We start from the raw sequence: 26,429 nt of genomic DNA, 5'->3' as shown, positions 1-26,429 counted from the left end.
ATGCACTAAACAAGAGGGAATGGGTAAATGGAATTATATTATTTTAAGATGATTACGTTTGTAAAGTATGAAGCAGAAAACAGGAAGCATAGGTGTGAAGTGTAAAAAGGTACAATAGTTACCTTAAAATATATTCTGAAAAGGTAAGGATGCAAATTGTTAGCCCTAGAACAACAACTAGGAAAAAAAAATTTAAGGGTATAGTTAAGAATACAAAAACAAAGATTTCTTAAAACAGAAAATCATAATGGAAAAATTTAAAAACTAATCATAAAGGAAAAATAAAAAAAACAAATTTCATCAAAATTTAAAACATCTGCGTTTCAAGATTCCATCTTTAAAAAAATTTAAAAAGCTAGTCATCCACTGTGAAAAAATATTCACAGGACACATATCTGACAAGGATTTGTGTCCAGAATATATGAAGAATTTTTACAACTCTATGAGAAAACATCAATATCCCAAATTTTAAAAATGGGCCACAGATCTGGACAGTTCTCAAATGAGGATCTATAAATTGCTAATAAACACAAGAAAAGATACTCCTCATTAATTATGCAAATGCCAATAAAACTAAAATGAGACCATATCACACTTTACTAGAATGGCTAAAATCCTAAAGATTAGCAAATGTTGGCAAGGATGTGAAACAACTAGAATTCTCAAGCACTGCTAGTGGGAATATAACATGGTGAACTCGCATTGGAAAAACAGTTTGGTAGTTTCTATAAAGTAGTAATATACTTATATGACTGAGCAATTCTATTTCCAGCTATTTACCCCAGAGAAATGAAATATATATCCACAAGACTTATACATTAATGTTCACAGCATTTTTATTCATAACAGCCAAATATATCCCAAAGTTGATGAAAAATACCAAATGTCCAAACCCAAAGTGAATGGATAAACAGACTGTGATATATCCATAAAATGGACTACTATTCATCAATAAAGGGAATGAACCACTGGAAAAACACAACATGCATCAGTCTCACACATATCATGCTGAGTAAATGAACAAGACATAAAAGTACACACTGTATGATTTCACTTATATAAAATTCTAAAATAGGCAATACTAATCTACAATAATAATTAGGGGCACCTAGGTGGCTTAGTCACTTAAGCATCTGCTTTTGACTCAGGTCATGATTCTGGGGCTGAGCTCTAAGTCGGACTCCCTTGTCAGCAGGGAGTCTACTTCTCCCTCTCTCTCTGCACCGCCCCCACCCCCACCCCACTCCACTGGTGCATGTGCTCTCTCTTAAATAAAATCTTTAAAAAACTGGATCAGAGGTTGCCTAGGATAGGGAGAGGGAATGGGGAGATTAACTGCAAAGGGGCACTTAGGAATATTTTGGGGGATGGTAAATTCTGTATCTTGATTGGGTGGTTATTATATATTATTATATAATATTATATATCATATATATTATATATGATCAGTACACCCAAACGTATGATTTTACTGTATGTAAATTATATACCAACAAGTTGATTTTATTTATTTATTTATTTATTTATTTATTTATTTATTTATTTATTGATAGTCACAGAGAGAGAGAGAGAGGCAGAGACACAGGCAGAGGGAGAAGCAGGCTCCATGCACCGGGAGCCCGACGTGGGATTCGATCCTGGGTCTCTAGGATCGCGCCCTGGGCCAAAGGCAGGCGCCAAACCGCTGTGCCACCCAGGGATCCCCAACAAGTTGATTAATAAAAGTAAAGGTATTAACATTAATAAAGATTACTTTTTTCAGATATCTAAAATTTTAAGTAAAAACATGATATTCTTTTTTTTTTTTAATATTCTTTTACATATGTGAGAATTACATTAAAGAAAATAAAGGGGGATCCCTGGGTGGCGCAGTGGTTTAGCGCCTGCCTTTGGCTCAGGGCGCGATCCTGGAGACCCGGGATCGAATCCCACGTCGGGCTCCTGGTGCATGGAGCCTGCTTCTCCCTCTGCCTATGTCTCTGCCTCTCTCTCTCTCTCTCTCTGACTATCGTAAATAAAAAAATAAAAAAAATAAACTTAGAAAAGAAAAGAAAGGGTGGGACAGGAAGTAGGGAGGCAGACGTTTGTATCAATAGTTAAGTCCTCTCCTTAGGTATCATACTGTTTCCTCTTGCCCATTTCAACTTTGTCTTTTATTATGGCTCATGTTTATTTAGTCTTTTTTTAAAAAAGATTTTATTTATTTATTCATGACAGACAGAGAGAGAGAGAGGCAGAGACACAGGCAGAGGGAGAAGCAGGCTCCATGCACAGGGAGCCCAATGTGGGACTCAATCCCCGGTCCCCAGGCTCACACCCCAAGCTGAAGGTGGCGCTAAATCGCTGAGCCACCAGGGCTGCCCTGTTTATTTAGTCTTGAGCCAAAGATGATTTGTATGTATGTCCGTTGATAGGCAGGCAAACATTCATCACTGACCTTCAGGTTTTTATGCTTCAGGTTTTTATCAACCAACTCCATAAGTGCCTGTTCACCTCCAAGCAATTCTGCCTGTAAAGTTTGGAGCCCAAGGCATTTTTCTGATTTTTTGGTCCTTATAAGTTGCACCATCACTACTCTTAAGATTTTTTTTGCCCTTGGACACACTTCCAGAATGATGTATATCATCCTGTGCGTAAGTTCAGTCCCTCTTAGAGCACCCTCAAGGGCTTCCCAAAAATAAGTTCGTTCTCCAAAAACTCATATTCTAAATACTCAGGTATCTTTGGACTGCGGGGCATTCCAAGATTTGAAGAACACCTAACTCAGAGAGAAAGAATCAGGTAAATTCAATCTAAGCATCCAGTCTCCTCATATGAACTTTTATTTCTTTGTTCATTCTCAAGAACGCTTATGGGAGATCATATAATCTCTCTAAATCAGGTCAAGAATTCCTAAGCTCCTGGTGAGAAATCAAGCTCCTGGTGAAAATAAAAAGACTGTCAAAGAAGAGAACTAGAGGTATACCAAAAGAACTAGAGGTATACCAAAAATGTTTGTTCAACCACTCTACTACTGTATTTATATTCAAATTAAGAGTGTATGCTCTAAACTTAGATTGCTTGGATTTGATTCCTTCATTATTACCTGTCATCCTGGACAAGTTCTTTCATAAAGTCAAATTCCCACCAGGTCTTTTGTGACATTCAAATGAGATAATGTAAAGCATTAAAACAGTACCTAGTACAAGATAAACACTCATTAAAAGTCAGATATTTTGCTCAGGGCCTTCCTGGTAAAAGAGATCAAGACATGTGACTTTTCAGATATGCTCAGGAAAAACATATTTATAGCATTCTGAATACAGCTTTCTGAAGAGCTCAGTCATAGGCAAACGCCTAACCAACTGAGCCACCCAGGTGCCCCTCCAATCATGTTTTAATACTTTCTTTTTCTTGTCTCACTGTACTGGCTAGGAACTCCAACATAAACTGAATGGAACTGGTAATTACTACCCTTGTATTTGTTCTATTTTTTTACCTGCTTGGTGGTTATATAGTTCCTCATTTTGTGGCAATTTTGTTTAATGCATTTCAATATGTACATTTCATAATAAAAAATGTTAAAAAAGAAAAAGCAACAAGAGAAGTAAGCAATGAAGAGCTTAGAAAAATTCTTCAGTTTGGAAGGGTTGTATTAGTTACCTATTGCTGCTATAGCAGCAATTTAATGGCTTAAAACAATACGATTTATTACCTTACAGTTCTAAAGGTCAGAAAACCTAAAATCAAGGTGTTCACAGGGTGTTGTCAGTTTTGTCAATTGACAAGGTGTTGACAGTGTTCTTGGAGGCTCTGTGGGAGAATATGCTTCCTTCCTTGTCTTTTCTGGCATCTAGAGGCCACCACATCTCATCTTTAAGGCCAGCAGCATACTATCTCCAAATTTTTCTCTCTGGGACCTCTAGTTCTAACATCACATCTCCTGTTTCTGACTCTTAATACTCCTGCCTTCTAATAAGGATCCCTGTGATTACATTAATCATACCTGGACAATTTAGGATCATCTTCCCATCTCAAGATCCTTATTTAACTACATCTGCAAAGGTACCTTCGGCTTGTAAGGTTAACATTCAACACATTCAGGAATTAAGAGGTAGCTCATCTTTAAGGGGCCATTATTCTGTCTACCACAAAGTGTGAGGACATAGGGCAGATGCAGAACACCAGTTGGAAGCTTTTTCACTGCTACAAATCAGTAGCACTTATAATCAACATTTCAGACAGGCCAAAGGGTAAACTACCATACTAAATGGGAAGTGGCCAGGGGCGCCTGGATGGCACAGTTGGTTAAGTATCCGACTCTTGGTTTCAGCTTAGGTCATGATCTTAGGGTCCTGCAACTTAGCCCCACGTCCAGCTCTACGCTCAGTGCTGAGTACTGAGTCTGCTGGGGATTTTCTCTCCCTCTGCCCTCCCACTTGTGTTCTCTCTTAAAAAAATAAAAAAATAAATAAATCTTTAAATAAATAAATGTGAAGTGGCCAGGGAGTAGAATTTCTTCTTGATATGGTAGGCCACAGCTCCAGTGAGGAGGTCAGAAATTGCCGTATCGCTTATGTGAAACACAGATCAGACGCAGGAAACTAGCTCTGGTGTAGTAGCTCCACTATATACAGAACAGCAAATGTAGAAAATAAATTCATTTATTAAAATTGCAGGCAGCCCAGGTGGCTCAGTGGTTTAGCACTGCCTTCAGCCCAGGGCGTGATTCTGGAGACCTGGGATCGAGTCCCATGTTGGGTTCTCTGTGTGGAGCCTGCTGCTCCCTCTGTCTGTGTCTCTGCCTCTCTCTCTCTCTCTCTCTCTCTCTCTCTGTGTCTCTCATGAATAAATAAATAAAATAAAATAAATAAAAATAAAATTGCATAGCACCTGGCCTCCTCCCCACTCTCTTCAGGGTGGTAACTTGGTAATAAAAACTTATATCAACCAGCTGTAGACTTGAGAAGGAGATTCTAAATAGTATTTGTAGACAAAGAAAGAATCTCTTGAGAATCTACATAATCTATTTTGGAGTAAATATCAGACCTGAGGAAATGTTTTTTTTGTTCAAAGAAATAGAAATGGCCAAAATCAGATTGTAGAAATCCAAGTTGGGGCCTTTGAAAAGGATCTGCAACATAAAAAAGGGAGAACATAGCACACAAAGAGATAGAGAAACAAAACATATTTGGGGGGGGGGGGGAGTCAAATGAAGAAGAAGATATTCTTACACAGAATTGTAAAAATCAGACATTGTGAAGTATGATGAAAGAAAAATGACAAAACAAAGACAGATAAAAGGGACTTGGATAAAGGTGGGCAAAAATATAAAGGTTCCAGGACAATACAGGGAAGTGACGTAATGAAACATATAATGCAACAGCAGACGTAAAAATTGAGTTAGAAGTAGTAAAACATCAGCATTATAAAAATCTCAATCAATTCCAGAGAAGATAAACTTGAGAAGCTTTCCAAGGATGCAGAGGCAAAGCAAAAAGATTTTAAAGGAGGCAAAGCAAAAAGATTTTTAAAATGATGCCAGAGTGGGACGTCTGGGTGGCTCAGTGGTTGAGCATCTGCCTGTGGCTCAAGGCATGATCCTGGAGTCCAGGGATAGAGTCCCCACACTGGGCTTACTGCATGGAGCCTGCTTCTCTTTCTGCTTATGTCTCTGTCTCTGTCTCTCTCTCTCTGTCTCTCATGAATAAATAAATCTTTTTAAAAAATGATGACAGAGAAAGAGATGTAAAAGAGTGAAGAAAAAAACAGAACATTATCAATCAAGGACACAAGAGATGAAAACTTTCCTGGTTCAAAGATCGAACTGGATCTGTTTATTAAAAAGCTCATTATGGGGGATCCCTGGGTGGCTCAGTGGTTTAGCGCCTGCTTTTGGCCCAGGGCGTGATCCTGGAGTCCTGGGATCAAGTCCCACATCGGGCTCCCTGCATGGAGCCCGCTTCTCCCTCTGCCTGTGTCTCTGCCTCTCTCTCTCGCGCGCGCGCGCTCTCTCTCTGTCTCTCATGCATAAATAAATAAAATCTTTAAAGAATTTTGAAAAAATAAAAAGCTCATAATGCACAGAGACCAACATCTAAATAAATACTCATACAATCTGAAATTCAAGATTATAAAAACTTGTTAAATCACCCATTTTGGACTAAAAGAAGAGTTTGCCTTCAAAGGAAGAAAAGTCAAACTTTTCTCCAATTCTTCCTCATCATTAGTGCAATGGGATAATACCTATAGCTTTAAGGAGAAAAAAAAGTTGACCTAAGCTAAGTTGCCATTTATGTGCAAGGGCAAAATAAGAACAATTTCAAAATGCAAGTGTTCAAAATCAGTCATGAAGAAGGTCCTTGATGAATCTTTTAATGAAAAGAGCAAAGTAAGGAAAAAAATGCATGCCACGCTATCATTTTGATTTTGTAGGTATATATGTATATAAATATGTTTCAGTCAGTATAGAAGTAGTCTAAAAAGGTAAATATCAAATCCTTAACAATTGTCCATGGAGAGTGGTTTTTGACTATATATATGTTTGTGAATTGATTCTTTTACATGAGTATGTGTATTACCACTATATTTTATAAAGTCACCTTAATTTTTAAAGGACATCCATGTTATCTTTGATGAAAATATTCCTCAGTGTCGCATTTGAATAAAAGATGAATCAAAGGACATATAACAATGGGAAAGCCATAGAGTAACAGAACTGATGTTGAGCACTGAGAACACTTAATATAAAATCAATTCTAAATAATTATTGCAAATTTAGAAACAAAATACATATTTGTAAGCAGTCCTAATTTCCGTATCTTAAATATGAGTCAATAGTTTAAGCTTTTTTCTATTCTTGATGTTGATACTTTGAGAACAGAAGCTCAAGTATGTTTTTTTATAAATTAGTCACTGGTACCACTTAAATATTTTCTAGACCACCAAACAACAAAGGCAATATTTCCCCCAAAACTATATATATGTGTGTGTATATGTGCATGCACATGTATACGTGTGTGTGTGTGTATACACAATACTCTCTATATATGAGTATATAAAAAACATAAAGCAAGAACAAAGCATATATCATATGGTCTAATTTTATGAAAAGAAAATAATAAGTAAACACATAAAAGCATATGGAGGGAAAAGACTGGAAGGACATAAACTAAGCTATTAGCACTGGTTAATTTTAGGTGGTAGTTTGCAGGTGATTTTTATTTTTTGTGCTTTTCTGTATTTTCCATTTAAAACATTTTGGGGGATCCCTGGGTGGCGCAGCGGTTTGGCGCCTGCCTTTGGCCCAGGGCGCGATCCTGGAGACCCAGGATCGAATCCCACATCGGGCTCCTAGTGCATGGAGCCTGCTTCTCCCTCTGCCTGTGTCTCTGCCCCTCCCCCCACCCGTGTGTGTGACTATCATAAATAAATAAAAATAAAAAAAAAAAACATTTTGGGGTAATTATATATACAACAAACAACATTCCAAAAACGTCATTTAACAAAAAAATAAGCAGACAAACCAGCAGTTTCAAAAGCTGGACAATTTAAGCCCCACCTTTAACCTTAACAACATACTTTAAGAATGAATGGGATGTGACATGAAACTTAAAACACTCACCTTATAATGTAACTTAGAATAATTTATTCCCCAATCAAGCCAAAGAGTGGCCCCAGCATTAGCTTGTTGAAAAGTTCTTCACTTAGTTCTTGGCCAGACAATATGGGGAGGAAGACAAAGAAAACTACAAAAATTAATCTACCTGGGGATGCTAAAATAAGCACTGCTTACATCTATTCATGAAATAAATGCATTAATACCATTAAATAACTAGAGCTTTAGGAAAGAGCAGTTGGGGTTTCAATGACAAAATGAATGTAACAAGTTTAGCGCAGTGCCTGGAACATGATTAGTGACTGCAAGAGCTTAACTTCATTATTATTACATTTTGATTACTTTTTTAATCATTTATGCACTACAATGCAGCAGAAAAGATAGAATTTTACTTGTTTTGCTTCCTTTTGGGATGGTTATATCGCTACTCCTTTTAACCACAAGTTATTATAGAAAATTTCACACATATACAAAGGTAGAATACTGTAATGAACTCAATCCACCCATCATTCAGATGTAATAATGATCAATATTTGTCCTTTTTTTCCCCATTTATACTTCTATCCACAAATTATTTTGAAGCAAATCCTAGAAATCAAATAATTTATTAGAATATGAGGGGCTTAAATTTTTTTTTTAATTTTTCTTAAGTAAACCCTATGCCCAACATGGGGCTCAAACTCACAACCTTGAGATCAAAAGTCACATGCTTGGGGCGCCTGGGTGGCTCAGCTGGTTAAGCATCCAACTCTTGATTTCGGCTTAGGTCATGATCTCACCATCATAAGATTGATCCCTGCATGAATCCCTGCATCGGGCTTCATGGTCTTTGGGGAGTCTGCTTGAGATGCTCTCTTTCTCTCTCTCTCTCCCTCTACCCCTCCCCACTCCCTCTCAGGAAGAAAGGAAGGAAGAAAGGAGGAAAGAACGGACGGATGGATGGAAAAAGCATGCATGCTACACCGACTGAGCCAGCCAGGAGCCCCAGAACAAGAGGCTTTAAAGGACTACAGAAAAGGAAAGGTTCTAATTCTACACTTCCTTACTAGCTACATGACTCTGGGTAAGTAAATTACTTAGTCTTCTGAATTTTGATCTCTGGCAACCACACAACAAATCTAAGATCACTTTCTTTACCCTGGTTGGCTCTAACTGGTTTCAATATCTGTGATATTTCTCTCAAAATGTAACCAGCTCCACTCTATTGCTTTTACCCTCATCTGTACTCTTTATTTTACTTCTGGATAATTCCAGTAGCAACCTGTTTCTTCTTTTTTTTTTTTTTAATTTTTTTAAAATTTATTTATGATAGTCACACACAGAGAGAGAGAGAGAGGCAGAGACACAGGCAGAGGGAGAAGCAGGCTCCATGCACCGGGAGCCCGACGTGGGATTCGATTCCGGGTCTCCAGGATCGCACCCTGGGCCAAAGGCAGGCGCTAAACCGCTGTGCCACCCAGGGATCCTCGCAACCTGTTTCTTACCTCTTGCTCATCCCATTGACAGGTTTTTTTACTTTCTTTTTTTTTAAGCTGAATACTAGTCCTACAAGATATTCAATAAATCAAAAAAGATCACGGCCGAAGCAGGTTTGGGAAAGATTGCAAAGGATATTCTCATGTACACTATATTAAAAGCTCCAATAAGTCTTAAAGTGTTGGATTCTGTTTAACAGACTTTTTTTTATTTTGAGAGAGAGAGAGAGAGAGAAAGCACAAGTAAACAAGCACGGGGAGGGGCAGAAGGGGGGGAGAGGGGGAGCGGGAGGGGGAGAGGAAGAGAGAGAGAGAGAGAAGCAGACTACCCACTGAGCAAGGAGTCTGACGATGCAGTGCTTCATCTCACAACCCTGAGATCATGACCTGAGCTGAAATCAAGAGTCAGATGCCCAAGTGACTGAGCTACCCAGGAATCTGTGCTTAACATTACTTTATTTATATGATCAGATCATGAAACTCCTTTTCTTTCACCTGACAATTAAGAACCTGTAAAACTAGTTTCATAGAACATGCTTAGAAAATACAATGATATGTTAATGTGAAATCAGTGCTCCTTAAGCAATGCCTTCATTGGACTATTACAGCTCAACAAAGTTTCAAGAGTTCCTCCTTAATTACGTTCAAATTAACTTATGTTGCTTCTCACATCTTTATACATGCCACAAACTACTTCCTAAACTAGGATGTTTGCCTTACAAGTCTAGATCTCTCTTGTTGTAGAATACAGATATGCTCAGTAAATACCTGTTGAATGGCCATTAAGGTGGGACCAAACATGTGACCAATCTGAACCAGCAATGAAATTGCACATGTTGCTGCTACCTCAAGTCCTTGAGACACCTTACATTTCTTAGTACTGAACACTAAATGCTGGACAAAATACCTATCTTTTTCAGGTTTCTATAAGGTCAAAGTTCCTAGACATCCCCTCTAACACATTCATACTAACACTCTAGGTCAGCGATGGAGATGACCCATAGAAGTTTATCATCATTTTTCACTCTTATCTTGAGCCTCAATCACCTCTTTCAAAAAACAAAAATAAAAACAAACACTCCCCTGTCCAAAACACAAAAATACTAATATCTTTTTGGCAGGCTTACCGGGAGACCTAATCCAGGGACCAGTACATGCTAGATATTCAAGAGATGTTGTTTTTCTCTGCAATGGAGAATAAAGCAGAATAAAAAGAAAAGGAAGGTACAGAATAGCCCGGGAAAACCCATCTAACAAGGTGACATTTAGAAGGGAGTGAGAGAGCCACAAAGCTCTTTGGGGACACAACGTTTTCAGGTTAAGAGGAAAGTAAGTGCAAAGACCCTTAGACATGAGCGCTTGGCTTTTGTGAGGAATAGCAAGGATGCCAACGTGACTAGAGCGTAACACATAGGAAGAAAGCAGTAGGAGCTGAGGTCAGAGTTAAGGGCAGGTAGAGGTGGTATCATATCAGGAGGGTTGCAGGATATTAATAAAACTTTGGCTTTTATTCTGAGAGAAGAAGCCATCAGAAGGTTTTTTTTTTTTTTAATTTTTATTTATTTATGATAGTCACACACAGAGAGAGAGAGGCAGAGACATAGGCAGAGGGAGAAGCAGGCTCCATGCACCGAGAGCCCGACGTGGGATTTGATCCCGGGTCTCCAGGATCGCGCCCTGGGCCAAAGGCAGGCGCTAAACCGCTGCGCCACCCAGGGATCCCCATCAGAAGGTTTTGAACAAAGAAGGGACATAATCTTATTGATTTATTTTTTATTTTAAAAAGACCATTCAATTGTTATGCTGAAAACAGACCCCGGAGTAGGAAGGAGGAACTAGAGAAACAGGTCAGAAGGCATTACAATGAGCTGATCTAGGGTGCGGTGGTAGAAAAGAGTTTGTATTTGCATTTATTTTGAAGGTAAAGAAGACATGACTGCTGATGAATGAGATGAGGTGTGAGAAAAAGTAGCCAAGAATAACCCCCAAGAATTTTGATACAAGCTACTCAAAAGTCAAAGCTACTATTTACCAAGTTGTGAAGAATAAAGAAAAACCAGGTTTAGGGGAGAGCATGGGTCTGGAGATGTTATGTTTGACATACCTATTTCAGTCCTTGAGGCAGAGACCTACCTGAGTCTTGAACTGCCACCAGCTGTGTCTGTGCCAGGGTAGCCTGTGAACTACTACTACAGGCTGAGGGCATGGACTGCTGGCTCTGTATTCTTCTGGCCACATCATATACTTATCATATGCTGCACTGTATCATATGCTGTATGACATACACTTATCATCATATATTGACACTAGTGCTGGGAGAGTTGATGAGGAGATAGGTGTTAGGAAGTCTGAAGCTGGTTAGGACTCCTTCCTTGTTCTGCACCAAAAGACAGATAAGCCAATATCCAACTCCCAAAAGTACCCTCTACAGTCAAACTCACCTTGAGTACAGAACAGTACGAGGATCCCCCAGCCCAAGCCATGCTTATCCAGTTTCTCTTATAACTGACCATCTTCCACAATGTGTGACTGTGTTAGTTGTCCTCAGCCTCACATATTATAATTCCTCATTATTATCCTCTTCTGAGACTAGAAGACCAGGATTTCACTCCAACTTTTCATTGGAAAAGCATTAAATGAGTATTCCTCTTGGGAGAGAGAGAGGTTGTCACATTCCCAATATCCCTATTAGTCATTAAACACATTCAAAGAGGAAGTTTTTTATTAAGTCAATATATTTAACTAAAAGAAATCTGTACAAAAATTCTACTATAAGGAATTATATTACTGTTTACAGTAGTGAAAAAATTGAGAATAGTCCCTTGGTTCAACAAAGCAAAGGCTGGTTAAAGAAATCTTGGAATACAAAGTCATCATCAAAAATGATTCCATATGGAGTGCCTGGGTAGCTCAGCTGGCTAAGCGTCCAACTCTTGATTTTGGTTCAGGTCATGATCTCAGGGCCTGACATTGAGTCCTGTGTTGGCTCTCACCATGAAAGGGAATCTGCTTGAGATTCTATCTCCCTCTTCCTCTGCCCCTCCTGCTTGTTCTCTCAAATAAATAAATAAGCAAAATCTTAAAAAAAAATTCCATATAAAAATATATTTTAAAAGATTAAGTGAAAAAAGCAGATTATAGTCTGTATAATGACTCTTAGTTTGTATTAAAAAAGTGTATACTAGAGGTTAAATATGAGTATGATTAGCAAAAATAACAGTGATGTTACCACTGGGTAAAAGGATTGTGGATAAATTTTTTTCTTTTTCTTTTTTACTTGTCTGCAATGAACATATACTCTTTTCTACTAAGAACAAGTTTAAACATTTTAAATCTTCAATATAGCAATATTTTTAATTCAATACTATCTCTCTCATATCTCCAGTTTATGGCTGGGATTTAGTTTTTACTGTCTGACATTTAAAAAAAAAAACATCTACCTGGGGCACCCAGGTGGCTCAGCTGATTTATCGTCCGACTCTTGGTTTTGGCTCAGGTCACTCAGGGTTGTGGGATTGAGCCCCGAGTCAAGCTCCATGCTTAGCGAGAGTCTGCTTAAGGATTCTCTCTCCCTCTGCCTCTGCCCGTTCCCCCAGGTTGCACATGCTCTCTAAAATATATAAATAAGTCTTAAAAAACAAAACAAAAAAGTCATCTACCCATGTCTCTCTATATGCTTCACCTAGGTCAAAAGACTTCCATCTAAGAAGCCAGTTGTGGACTCTTCCCCAGGGGATGTGATGCTAACAACTCCGCAGAGAGGTCAGACACAGGGTTCCCCAGATCAGCACAGGAGATTTTGTTCCTGGGGTGTGTGGGTACGACTTCTCCAGCCTAGCAACTGCTACATGGGAATGTGAAGCAGAGTAGACTGCCCTACTCTCCACACCTGGCCAAAGACCCAACTGTTAAGCAGAGACGAAGAGTTCCACAGTCCCCACCAGGGCAACAGGCAACGAGCTTTGTTTTCTATAAACAGACCAGGAAAAAGTTCAGGTTAAAACACAGTCCTTAGAGGAAGAAAAATAGAAACCAGGCAGCGGGGAATGCTTCATATTCCTAAAAGCTTTTTTTGTAAGTTAACACATGGTGTCTGCTTCTCTCTAGTCACCTATTTATCACTCTCCTCCTTAGAGAAGGGAAAAAGCCCTGGCTGTTTTCCTAGTGCAGAGTTTTGTGGCTTGGGGGCGGGGGGAGAAGGGGGAGGAAGGAGGGTGCTTTAAGCATGATGCAAACCATTTGGAGCTGACTGAGAGCACTGCCAACACAAGCTGCACTATTTAAACAAGTGAGGAAATGATCGTATATACAACATGCCAGCGAGCACACACACACACCAAAGGAAGTCGAGAGGGCTTTTTTTCAGGACACAGAGCTGGATGTCAGCGGCTAAAAGGTCGATATTTTCCCTTAACACCCTTCTCAATGACTTAATCATGTTCCGTTTGCAGAGAAAACTTCCCAAGAATAAAAAAGTCTGGAGAATTAAGAGGAGGGGTGAATGAGGAGGGATGTTTGGCCTGGGCCTGACCTTATCCGAGGTTTTCTCCACGTAGCAGGGGTCCTGAGGGGCAGCCAGTAAGGGGACAAAACCCGAGAGAAGCCGATCCTCTTCCAGGATAAGAAGGGTGAGGTCATCGTCCGGGTCCTTGTACAGTGGCACCTCAGACTGATTCACTGCAGTCAGTATGTTACAGAAATCAGCCAGCATCGACCACACGTCCATAGCAACCCTGTGAGAAATAAGGTCAGAAAGAACAGCTCCAAAGAGGGACCAGTTAAAGTATTTTAAGCACTTGTGAGAAGGGAGGTACTGGTGGCAAATGTTGTCTATGGCTGGCAACTGGCAGAAAATCTTACCCAAAAAGGGTACAAAATTGCATCCCTGGCAGTAATCTGGTGGGCGAATGTCCATCTTATGCAAAGTTGAAATTGATTAGGGGGAGTTTTTTTTTTTTTTTTTTTTTAATACCAACCAGAGAGGAAAAAGAATTTAGAGAATCAGTTGCCTAATGCAGGTCCTGTCACCTTTCCAGACAGTGTGCCTGAGACACTTACTCAAACATTCTAGACACCCAGTGCCTGAGGCAGCTCCCAGAATTCCCCCACTTCTGCCCAGCCAAGTATATGCCACAACACAGCAACAGAGCGCCAATCTCCCCTCCTCCCATACAGCCAGAGGGGCCAGTCACACCACGAAGAGAGTCATGTGAGGTTTTTTCTCCCTTATAATACTTTAGAAATCTCTTCCTATATATAAACAGGAAAAAAAACACACGAACAGGTGAAGGGGATGAAGAGTATGCTTATCATGATGAGCACTAAGTAATGTATAGAATTGGTGAATCACTATCCTGTATACCTGAAACTACCGTAACACTGTATGTTAATTATATTGGAATTAGGGGATCCCTGGGTGGCTCAGCGGTTTAGCGCCTGCCTTCGGCCCGGGGCGTGATCCTGGAGTCATGGGATTGAGTCCCACGTCAGGCTCCCTGCATGGAGCCTGCTTCTTCCTCTGCCTGTGTCTCTGCCTCTCTCTCTCTCTCTGTGTGTCTCTCCTGAATAAATAAATAAATAATCTTTTTAAAAAATTGGAATTAAACACCCCTTGGGGCACCTGGGTGGATCAGCAATTGAGTGTCTGCCTTTGGCTCAGGGCGCTGGTCGCGAGGTCACAGGATTGAGTCCCACATCGGGCTCCCTGCATGGAGCCTGCATGCTTCTCTCTCTGCCTATGTCTCTGCTTCTCTCTCTCTGTGTCTCTCATGAATAAATAAATAAAAATCTTTTTTTAAGTCTTTATTTATTATTTTTTTTGGTAAAGATTTATTTAGTTATTTATTCAGAGAGAGCGAGAGAGAGGCAGAGACACAGGCAGAGGGAGAAGCAGGCTCCATGCAGGAAGCCTGATGTGGGACTTGATCCCAGATCTCCAGGATCACACCCCGGGCTGCAGGCGGCGCTAAACCGCTGCGCCACCGGGGCTGCCCAAATAAAAAAAAATCTTAAAAAAAAGAAAGGAATTAAACCCCCCTCACACAACCATCCACCTAATAAAAATCTCATTCCTGGCCTGCCAAGATCATCCCAGGACAGTAAAGCTTCCCATGCATCTCGGCAGATGAAGCAGTCTCAGTGCTGTCTTGGCCATCCCACTGCCTCTCCTTTCTCTCATTTGTGGACGGTTAGATATAGGGTGACCGACCATTCTGGTTTGCCTGGGACTGTCCCAGTTTTTGTACCTATGGATGCTAAGTTGTGCCTCAAAAGGAGTGAGCTGCAAAGAAAAGTTTTACAATTAGGGTCAAGAGGTGGAGTGGCAAGAGGCAAGAAGCAAAGAGAGCTACGAATGAGCTACATCCTGGAATCTTCCCAGAGGAGTTACTGCGCATGAGCCAAATCTGCTAGGGAGGGGCCTCTCAGCCTTAAGCAATTTGTTTCTCCTGCAGACTAGGAGCCTTTGGGAGATGGCAGAGAAGAGGGCATTCAAGGGACATGCCACTGAAGGTGATGCTGGGGGAGAAAGTGGAGTGGGGGTGTGGGGACTCCCTGACTGGCTCCAGGTGGAAAGAGCCTGTACTGGTTTATTTACTGTAATCACTACACTAGGAAAAGGCAATGAAATGAAACATCTTGTTTTCAAGAGTGTCCTGGGAACCAGGCGGAACACAGCCCCATTAATCACACAACGGCACATAATCAACACACGTGTACTGCAGAAGTAACTTGCTTCACAGGCTTTGCCCAGGAAAAAGAACATGTTTGGGAAGAATCACCGGAGGGACAAGAGTTTTCTAAAGTCTTCTCTCTGCACAGACACCAACATCCAGACTCATTCACAAAGCTCCATCTTTTGGCTCAGCTGAATTTGGCTGTCAGAAATGTTTAAATATGGAAAAAAATAAACAGTTGCAACACGTTTCTGTGCAGAGATCTGCCTGAGCCCCTTTGTGATGTAATGGGAAACACGGCATTCAGGCTACCAGCTGTAGAATAAACAGAACTTTGAGGGTTAAAAGGAACTGAACTTTCCACGACCCCATCTGCAGAGAAGAAAATAATAAGAGGAATGATGCACTGCCTCACAGCTCTGATAGTTTATCCTCCGGTCCCGGCTGCAGAGACAAGCACCGGATGTGATAGGGCTGCTCAGGGCCGCCTCCGAGGTTAGTGCTGCCCATGGGAGACGCACAGGGAGGCTCTTCCAGCTCCCCACTTCCTCCCCCAGTGCCCTGCTGGCCACTTGAGCCCACTGCCTGAGTCCAATCCCACAGTGCTGGTGAGCTCTGGCCAACAGGCACTGCTCGGCTGCAGAGCAGCAATTTGGAAAATAAACAGGAAAGACGACAGTGAGAAGGAAGAAGGTGAAAAGTCTCCCAGCTGAATTCTTGGCTTAGGGGCTTTGGTTGGTGCTGTGCAGGTCAAGGACCTGACTGCTTCAGGACGTGATCAGGGGTGGGGAGGTGTGGGCAGCATCGCCCATCAGGGAGAGGCAGCAGAAAATTACCCATGGCTGCCACAGTGGGAGGCCCCACATCCCTCTCTCATCCTCCCACCCCTACCATCTTGGATCCAAGACGAAGAAATATGTGGTACCATGTGGTTCTCATTACCATGCTCCCCTGTCCCCTAAGGCTCAGATAAACCAAAATTGACTCCTCCCAGAGACTGCTGGCCACCACCAGGGACCCCTGCCCACAGCTGCCTTTTGCCCATTACCACCCACCTTGTCCCAAAACCTTAAGACTTGCTGCAAGAATGAAGTGGATGAGAGTCTCTACCCGGGTGTTGGTTTGCAAGATAGCAGCTGGTGCCAAAAGACACAGGAAGTGTCCTGAGTTCCCAACTGAGAAATATAGTGGGGCCCAAGGGCCATGCTAGACTAACCAGAACGAAGGGAATATACAAAATGCTTCAGTGAAAGGTCACTTCTGCCCTGATCCATTCAGACTGGTCTTGTGTGTGAACTCTGATTTTTCAGTGGTTGATTCTTCTGGTATCTCAGTGAGACTGCCCACTTCATCAGTTACCTCTTCTTCCATTGAGCACTATGGACACACACACTAACCAAGCACCCATGAACCATACATTGACTCTCCACAGAGGGAGGGATAAGGAGTATCAGGAAACTAGTGCTAAAAGGAAGAGGTACTTAGAAAAACTAGGTGAGATGCCTGAACTCAAAGCTAAGGAGGAGGTAATTCCTGGAACCTGGGCATTATCATCTCGGCTTACCCCCAACCAGGCCTCTGGGCTGAGAGGTCAGTTCTGTGGGTGAACATAGGTTTTCTGTCTGAGTAGAAGGGGAAAAGCTTAGCTTTTTCCTGCTCTAGCTCCTTATCCCAGGTAGGAATGCCTCCCAAGCTTCACCCCTCAGCAGCCCTTCAGTTTTAAGGGCTCAGGGTTAGTCTGGGCCAAGGAGCCCAAAGTCAAATCTTCTAGAAACTCTTGGGAAATGACTCTCCAAAAGGTTTTTCAGACAATCTCCAAAACAACCTTGGGTTCTAAATAGACCCTCCAGAGTGCTATGAACCTGGGCAAGTTCGCCTTCAGCTTGCTGTGGTCCCAACTCATATTTTGGGGAAGGTCCCAGAACCCACAAAATCCCACTACAGTTAGGATGCGTTCTTTACCAAGCATACACAAAGCAGCCAGAGAATATGCAACTGCGTCCAACAAGTTCATTTATGGCTCGCAGAATGGTGGCAAGGGAACCTCTCAAACAGCTGTAATGTGATTAGTGAGCAAGGATCAGCAGTTGCTGGGTGACCCAGTGGCCCAACCCCACAGAAACACCACACACCAGGAAAGCAGACCTCTGGCTGGAGTCTGAACACCAGATCCTAGCTTGGGACAGACCAGCAGTGGCTGGTTAGAAGCATGTACTCAGGACCAAGGCTCACTCACTTCCCTACAGACATGCATTCACTTACTCCACCAGGAAAGGAAAAAAATAAGAGTTAATTTACTTTTTATTGCCTCAGAATTCCAAGGTTTAATGTAGCTGTCAGTTTGAGTGCAGTGCAGCTGCTGGCCGATACAATGCAGCCCAGGCCAGCCCAGGTGACTGGGGAAACACATTTCACAGAAATGAACCAACACACACTCTTGGCTGGTTGTTGGGGGGATATTGACTTGGGGAATCAGATTAACCCTTCAGGCTGGGGTTTTTTCTGCACACTGCACTTGAAAAGCAGCTTCAGTCCAAGGAACCAAGAAGCCCTGGTATCAGGTAATAGGTTTCTATGTTCCTGCACCTTTGGAGTTTTCTCACACAGGGTGTTATTTAAAAAAACGCTCTTAAAGGTTAAGGTGTGAGATAGGTGAGGCAAGTTATACCACAATATATCTCCTTCCTAGAACTCAGAAAGAGAGGCAGATCTGCCAGCTCTATAGGGAAAAGGTCAGGTAGGAACTTTTCTACAAGTTCCATCTGGGGCGGGGCCAAGGGAAGGAGACACTTGGGAGAGTGGAGTGCTAAAGGTCCAACCAGGTCTCAGGCCATCCTTCTGGCAAGTCTGAGGAGGACTGAGCCCTCACACACCCCTACATATTTTTACTGGGGGAACAGGCTGACTGGTGATTAATATCAAGTACAATGACCCCATGTTACAAGCCTGCAGGGGCCTGTGGAGGTGGCCATTTCCTGTGTAATACCAGCTTGTTTAAACACTAACATTCAAACTCCACAGCTGCAGAACAAACCCGGAAAGAGTTGAGTGAGAAGAAGCCCTGCATTGTGTTTCAGAGCTATGGAAGATCAGAGTTGTAGTACAGATGGGAAACAAGTTGGGTCTTCTGATTCCTGGGATATTTGAATTCTGCAAATATAGCCAAGGTGGCACAGAAACTAGGCATAAAGAAGCTGGAAAAGAGAAAGCCAAAGACTATAGACACAAAGGGGAAAGACAAAAGGCCACAGCAAGAGAAATGCTCTTAAGATATGCAGTATGCTCTTTTATTTATTTTTTATTTTATTTTTTTAAAGATTTTATTTTATTTATTCATAGAGACAGAGAGAGGGGCAGAGACACAGGCAGAGGGAGAAGCAGGCACCACACAGAGAGCCTGACGTGGGACTCGATCCCGGGTCTCCAGGATCACGCCCTGGGCTGCAGGCAGCGCTAAACCGCTGCGCCACCGGGGCTGCCCCAGTATGCTCTTTTAAAAACTTGTTTGCCTGTGGATCATTATATTCTAGCCCACAACTCCCAAGATGGGGTTCCATGGGCAACATAAGACCACTGTAGCCCTGAGGACTTCCCACTTATCTGCAGAAAACTGCAGGTGGTGAGCAGCTAAAAGAAAAGGATCTGAATGAACCTAATAGGTCTGAAGAATCAAAAGAATAGTACGTGGGCTTAAAATAGCTTAGGAAGCCCCTCTGTGAAGCTGAGATGTCATGCCAACTCTGTTTGCAGTGGGATGAGGACCTGGTCCAGTATCAATGCTAAGTAGCTCAACAGGCTCTGGGACGGGGTAGAGATGAGGGTGGTGGGAATCTTTGCAGCTCTGAGATTAAGGAACTGTAGTGTATTTTCCAGACACTGTCATGATATAAAGAGGAGACATGGGTGTCAGAGTTAACTGTTTTAGGAGTAAAGACATGGGCAGCAAGATACCATCCTCCAAGAATAACAGCTGTTTATTAGGTGAATATAAGAACATAAGACTCAGTAAAGGAGAATCCCTTCTGCCTTTCTAGTTTAAACAAACAAGTCAACGTGGGCCCTTAGGAAAGTGTCCAACGTGAATTAATTCTGCCCCATAGGGCAAATCGAATTCTGAAGCCCAGTCACCCTGCACTACTCCAAGAACATAAACTTCTTCATGTTCTAAGCAGTACAGCTGTAGCCTTTTGGCCAACAACAGGTCACAGTAACCTCATTCCAGCATTTCTCAAGTACCTCTACTGTGCCTCCCTCAACCTCTATCTAGGTCAGTACCATATGTGATTGCAGTTTTCCCAAGCTACATTCAACACATATAGCCTCTGTTGCATCACTATGGTGTGTTAAACCCATCAGCACTGTGTGTTTGGGAAAGAGCAGCCCCCAAGGGACCTCAACATCTCCACGGCATGAGTGGAGCCCTCGGCGGGCTCCCTGGTGCGGATTCTCACGGTTCCTGCTTTTCTAAATTTTTAGCTGTAACCACTCCAACACGTCTTCTTAGTTTAGCACACACTGGACCCAAATAACCTCAGCCTAGAGCTGGAAAGTACGCTCCCTGGGGTCAGCTGCTATACCCTGTTGGGGTCAGACTGGAGCCTTAGGCCAACACCCCTTCCTCTCACAAGTCCTGTGAGAGGAGTTGGGAGGGGACAGAGGCTCCTGTTGTGAGAGAGATCACGTGCGTCTCACACTCAGCACTTGGAGGAAGAGGAACCCCCTGGTGCCAGGCTGTAGTGCTGACGCCCCAACCCGGAGCCAGGGAGACTGGGTGGGGAGCCAGGGTAGCAAAGGGGCTTCCCACAGTCACCACCACTTCCTTCAGGGAAGTGCTGATGGACTATTACTTAGTGACCTCCTAAAATGCCCTTTTGGGAAGACGTATTAAGCGTCCTTGAAGGGGTGCCGATTAGACTTGGGATTAGTTCTTATTTTCAGAGCTGCCCTGTGAGGGTGAGTGAACTAGCTGTTTTTTAACTCAAGAATTTCTATCTCGTCTACAGGGTCAACACATGTAGGTTCCCTGAGGAAATCAGCTTACTGCATACTCCCTATATATCCCTATGTCTCCCTATGTGACAGCACTCAGAGGGCTCCCTACAAGCCTTTTCCAGCATGCTCTGTAGACTATACAAGACAAGCCATGGAAAAGTAGCAAGTCCAGGAATTTCTGGAGGGTTTTTTTTTTCTTCTTCTTCTTCTTTTTTTTTTTTTTTTAACAGTACTCCAATCCAACAGTGTGATAAATGCATCCGAGCTACAATTAGGAAGATATATAGCATCAGAATGTGAAGGTCTGGGCAGCCTGGTGAAACGCGGGCTCTCCAGAGCCCCAGCTATGTTTCCCATTATGTAACCCTGGTCATGGGCAGACAGCCAGACTCCAAATGAAAAAGAGACTCTGGCTTGGCACTGGTTCTATTTTCCTATCCTCATTCGGGGTCAGCGCAGTGTCATACAGCTGCAGAGAAAGCTCTGGGGATTAAACCTGGGAAAGCCTCCAAGACCAGGACCTGGGTTCAAGTACCAGCTGAAAGCAATAAACCAACTGCCACAGCTGGGCTAGGTTTGGATGTTCTCAAAGTCCCCTGACTCTTTCACTTACTGAGAACTAGAGATCAAGATGAGGGAAGATTTGGCTTCAGCAGAGACTATGAAATGAGGTAGGCTGTCCCACTGCCCTAGCTTGCCAAAGGTCCCAGGATGTGAGGGGTGACTATGCTTAGGCTCGTGAAAGCCTGTTGCTCTGCAACTCTCCATCACCTAACATTCACAGCTTACTTCGTGCTCACTTGGTAAAGTGGGAAGTAGCTATCTCTCCCTCCTAATGAAAGGCCTAGTGTAGAAACCATGTTCCTCACTCCTCCCTCACACCCCACAAGTAGATGGTCCCTTCAAACAGACTGTAGTCTGTTCTAAATAGACCAAAGCACACTACACTGTCTTTTACCGCAGCCCAAGGCAATTTTCCATACCCTGCTACAATCCCCTGTACTAGAATCTCCTGGGCTATAAAGCCATCCTATTACAGGTACAAATGGGAAGTCGACCTACTTACTTGCTGACTCCAAAACACATACCTATGATGACCACTGTGTGGGAAGGCACTAATGGCCCTGAAATCCTGCCCCTATCACTCTGTGGTATTGGTGATGTCCTGTCATCATCATCCTATGTGCTTCACATCTGCTTAAGTGGCTACTACTGCCTAGGAAATGTAGATTTGACAAGAAGAAAAATATGGGCAAAAAAGGAGAGAACCAAGGAAACTAATGATGAGCTCTGGAATTCCCCTAGGAAAGCTCTGGAATGATTCTGTAACTGTACAAGAAGGTAATGAAACGAAAGACAGAATGGAGCTGGATGAAATAAGGGTCCAAGTGTGTCAGGGAGACAATCTGAGAGTGAGGGTTTCTGGAGGAGAAGCAAATTGAAATGTAAGCTATCAGGGCACCTGGATGGCTCAACTGGTTAAGCATCTTCAGGTCAGGTCTTCTGTCTTCAAGTCAGGTCATGATCCCAGGATCCTGGGATCGAGCCCCAAGTCAGGCTCCCTGCTCAGTGGGGAACCAGCTTCTCCCTCTCCCTTTGATTGCTACTCTGCCTACCTGTGTGCTCTCTGTCTCTGTCTCTCTCTGTCAAATAAATAAATAAAATCTAAAAAAAAAAAAAAAAAAAAAAAAGGAAATGTAAGCTATCTGATCACCTTATTTTAGGATCATTGATGGATCCGTCTTTGCAGAGAACAAATGCAGCCGAAAACCAATGAAAACATGCATAGGAGAGATGTTAAGTAGAAGCCATTTCCTTCCTACTCTCTTGAGAGCATTCCTAAACCCTCCAAAATGAAGATCAGCACAAGAACCTTAGGAGTGTCACAAGGATTACTGTTCTGACATCTACTGAACTATTTGGAGGATGTTATTCCCAATGGCCTTAAAAGAAAAGACTCCAGAGTATGAAAATCAGTGAGCTTAAGAGGCCACTTTGAGATCCACCAAACCACCACACCTTGCCAATCTCTCAACCACAGTATCTACTCAGTAAATGTTAGGCAGCTATATGAGAAACTGGAAAGGAAGGTGGTAAATTCTCATTCCACTTTTCCAGCACTTGGCTCTGACAGCTATGAGGTGGGACTACCCTCAGTGGTGGTCAGGCCAGGTTTTGCTCTGTCCAACAGAGGCCCTAGCCCTCAAACCACCACCATGTCTTGTGGTCATGCCCCAGGACACCAAAGATCCTCCTTTATGTTTAAACATGCATTCCAGAAACAACCAGCTGCTGATCGTGATTGCAGAGAGAGTGCAGAAGGGGACTCCATTCTCTACCATGCTGGCTGCTCTGGCCTATACCAGATTCCTCAGTGGTGCCCACAGCTATAAAGGAACTTGTTTACCTAGCCAATCAGATTCAATAGATTATTTGGTCATATGTGCTCTCCCTGGGAAGAACAGTCTGAAAAGAAAAAGTAAATTTGTTCAATGTCCCAACCCCCTCTGCCTCTCTGTAGCCTTGGAGGTGAAGCCTAGCTGGGGATGGCTGTAGCTTGGACCACGTGCCCAGCTGCACATTGAATCCTTGCCCAAAGATGGGCAGCAGCTTGCATATGCCAGCAATGGGCCATTTGCTACAGTATCCAAAGAGAAAACAGACTCAGCACCTCAAGCAAATGAGGCCCAGCACTTCCTGTGTGAGCTTTCCATTTCCTCAGCCAAACAAAAGCCAAAGGGAGTGGGAGAGGGAGGAGGGATAGAGGGAGACGGGTCACAGAAGAGAGTTAACAGGACTGATGGCCAGAATATGGACAAACAGGGGCTGGGTGGACCATATCTAAGAGACCTGTGGTTGTGAGGTGAGGTGACCCAGGGAAGGCCCAAGCTCCAGGGACAGATGGTCTGCCTCCCCACCCCAAGAGGAAGGGAGGAACACTCTGTGACCCCTGTGCAGGCTCAGAAGCAGTGGCTTCAGATACTTGGAGAGGAGACCTTCCTTGTCAGTTTCTTTCCAAATCTGCAAATTGCCTGGTCGGCATTATAGATTAACAGCCTGAAAAGTTTGAGGCTGTCCATGTTAACTCTTTAGGGAACACTGCCAGAAAACAGCTGCCCCTAAGCCAGCAGATCAGTCCATTCCTTTGTGTGGCCCCAGCTGCCTAGCTGAGGGCTCAACCGTGGCTCCTAAAGCCTCAGCCTAGGAGGGTTCACGGGGGATGCAGAAAACTGATGCCGTGAGCATCACCCACAGTTACAGAGCTAGAGCTGAGAGGGAATGGGGAGAGAGGGCTTGACAGTCCAGGGGAGCTTCTTGGCATGAGGAACAGGGAAGAAATTTGAGGAAGAAAAGGGGGAAAGAGGCAGACAGTCCACACAGAAAGGTCAATAAACTACTGGCCAGAAATCTCTCCTGCAGCCTTCCCTCTGTGGGACACCCATGAGTTGAGAGAAGCCCCTGGCCCAGAGAAGTGCTATCCGCAGCAGCCTAGGTCCCCATACTCTGCCCTCCAGTATGTGCCCCTCCCAGGGGAGAGCACCAAAGAAGAATGATGAAATGCTGGGCATCTCAAACACACATACATATACCCCACAGAGCCTAAAGGAGCTGAGGACACTGCACCTGCCAGACACCACAAAACAGCACGGGGTGGAGGGGGTAGAGGCGAGAGAAAGAGAAAGGTAAAGGGGAAAGAGACAGAGACAGAAAGAGAGAGGCAGAGGGAAGGAGAGAGATGAAAAATCAACAGAGTTGACCAGAGATGGGCGCCAAAATGCACACACATTAAGAAACTATAGTGCAAACATGAACACACACACACACACAGTGACACTAACATAAGAAAAGAATAGGATGCATATAGACCAGGAGTCAGCAAATATTCTGCAAAGGGCTAGAAAGTAAACATTTTAGGCTCTGCAAACTGTAACATCTTTATTGTGACTACTCGGCTCTACTGCTGCAGTGTGAAAGCAGCCATAGACAAAGTGTAAACAAATAAGCCCAGCTGTGCTCCAATATGACCTCATGGACCCTGAAATTTGACTTTCTTAATGATTTTCACAAGTCATGAAATATTATTCTTTTGATTTTTTAAAACCATTTAAAAATGTAAACCATTCTTAGCTCCTGGGCCATAGTTTGCTGACCCGATACAGATACACACAAACATCAGAGGCAGGCAGACAGGCAGTAACACACCAAGATACGCAGAGGCAGGCAGGCAGGCCTAGGTGACGCAGGCAGGGAGAGACAGATGAGGCAGGCAGAGGTAGGTCAATACAGGCAGACTGACATACACAATACTTCCCTTTCCAATAGAGAGATGCAGACTGGCACAAAATGACATGGTCATGGACAAACATGGACACGGATAGTCAAAAACATACATATACACCCCTACAGGACTCAGTCCCACACATAGAGACATGGATAGGGCCAAAGCACACACGGACTGACATGGACCCAGAATCAGAGAGAGACACAGACATACAAGGATATGGACAGAGACACAAACTGAAACAGACCCCCCATGGAGACACATGAACGTTGCAAAAAGATCCCTAACACCCAAGGATAGAAAGAGACATAGACACAGATATGGACACAGCACACAGAAACACATGGATACATATACATGGACAGACACAAACAGGTACACCAAAGATCCTTAGATAAATCCCTAGACAGACACACACAGACCCTCTGACACAGAGAGACAACCAGAGCCAAAGAGGCACACCCAGAGGTAGAACCTACACACAGATATGGACGTAAGAAACAGCCATGTGTGGTGAGCACTTGGGTGGCTCAAATGGCTGAGCATCTGACTCCTGGTTTTGGCTCAGGGTCCTGGGGTGGAGCACAGAGTTGGGCTCCCCACTCAGCAGGGAGTCTGCTTGTCTCCTCTCCCTTTGTCCCTCCCCCCACTCACACACACTCTCAAATCAATCAATCAATCAATCAATCAATCTAGAAAGAGGCAAGCAAGCAAGCCATGCATGGTTAACATCTATGTAAATATAATATGCCACTGAATTGTATATTTAAAAATGGTTAGGATGACAAATTTTGTTACATATATATTTTACCAAAATTTAAAAAAGAAAAAAAAAAGTCACATAAACATATAAACAGATCTATGCAAACACACCCAGGCAGACACATGTACCCCTAGACCAACAAACCCCATATCTAAAATGCTCTGACAGAGAGCACACTGACTCACAGAGATGGGAAGATGGGAAATGAAGTGAGTGGAAGAGAGAGGTGTGCACATTTACCCTCCTCACACATTTCAGTGTGTGAGAGGAAGGCCCAAGCAGAGTGTAGAAGGCAGCACAAGCGGCAGCAGGACACACCCTGAAGGATGCATGGAGATTAACTGAAAGGTAGAGTAGGAGACAAGGCCTTCCCCTCACACCGACGGGTGCCCAGACAGGCAGCTGCAGAGACAATGGGCACAAGCAGCATGAAGTGAGAGCAAGACAAAGGACAAAATAGAGCAAACTATGGAATGACAGAGAAGGACAGAGGAGGAGGAACAGACCAGACAGCAGGGAAAAACAGCTGAGATCATCAGAGGACATGGATGGTGTTGAAGGAAGTGAAAAAGCTAAGTTTAAATGAGGAGGGAAGAGAGGAACAAGCAGGCGGCAGGTAGGAAAAACAAAGAGGACCAAGAAGGAG

At 43.1% G+C, this 26,429-nt stretch overlaps 1 protein-coding gene across 8 annotated transcripts in view; it reads right to left on the bottom strand.

Annotated features, from left to right (window-relative positions):
* SMG6 (SMG6 nonsense mediated mRNA decay factor) overlaps positions 1-26,429 on the bottom strand; it is a 238,058-nt gene that overhangs the window by 103,513 nt on the left and 108,116 nt on the right. For 7 of the 8 annotated variants that reach the window (XR_013354056.1, XR_013354057.1, XM_077851718.1 and 4 more), the window contains one exon: positions 13,604-13,805. Coding sequence is in view for 6 of the 8 variants with exons in the window: in XM_077851718.1 (XP_077707844.1) it covers positions 13,604-13,805 (202 nt within the window). In the remaining 2 variants the exon portion in view is untranslated. Of the gene's footprint in view, positions 1-11,772; positions 13,042-13,603; positions 13,806-26,429 lie in introns of those variants that run through there. The other variant, XM_077851721.1, reaches the window with a different exon arrangement.

Source organism: Canis aureus, chromosome 16 (genome assembly GCF_053574225.1).
Source record: "Canis aureus isolate CA01 chromosome 16, VMU_Caureus_v.1.0, whole genome shotgun sequence".
NCBI classification, from domain to species: Eukaryota; Metazoa; Chordata; class Mammalia; order Carnivora; family Canidae; genus Canis; species Canis aureus.
This window is presented reverse-complemented; position numbering and strand designations above follow the sequence as displayed.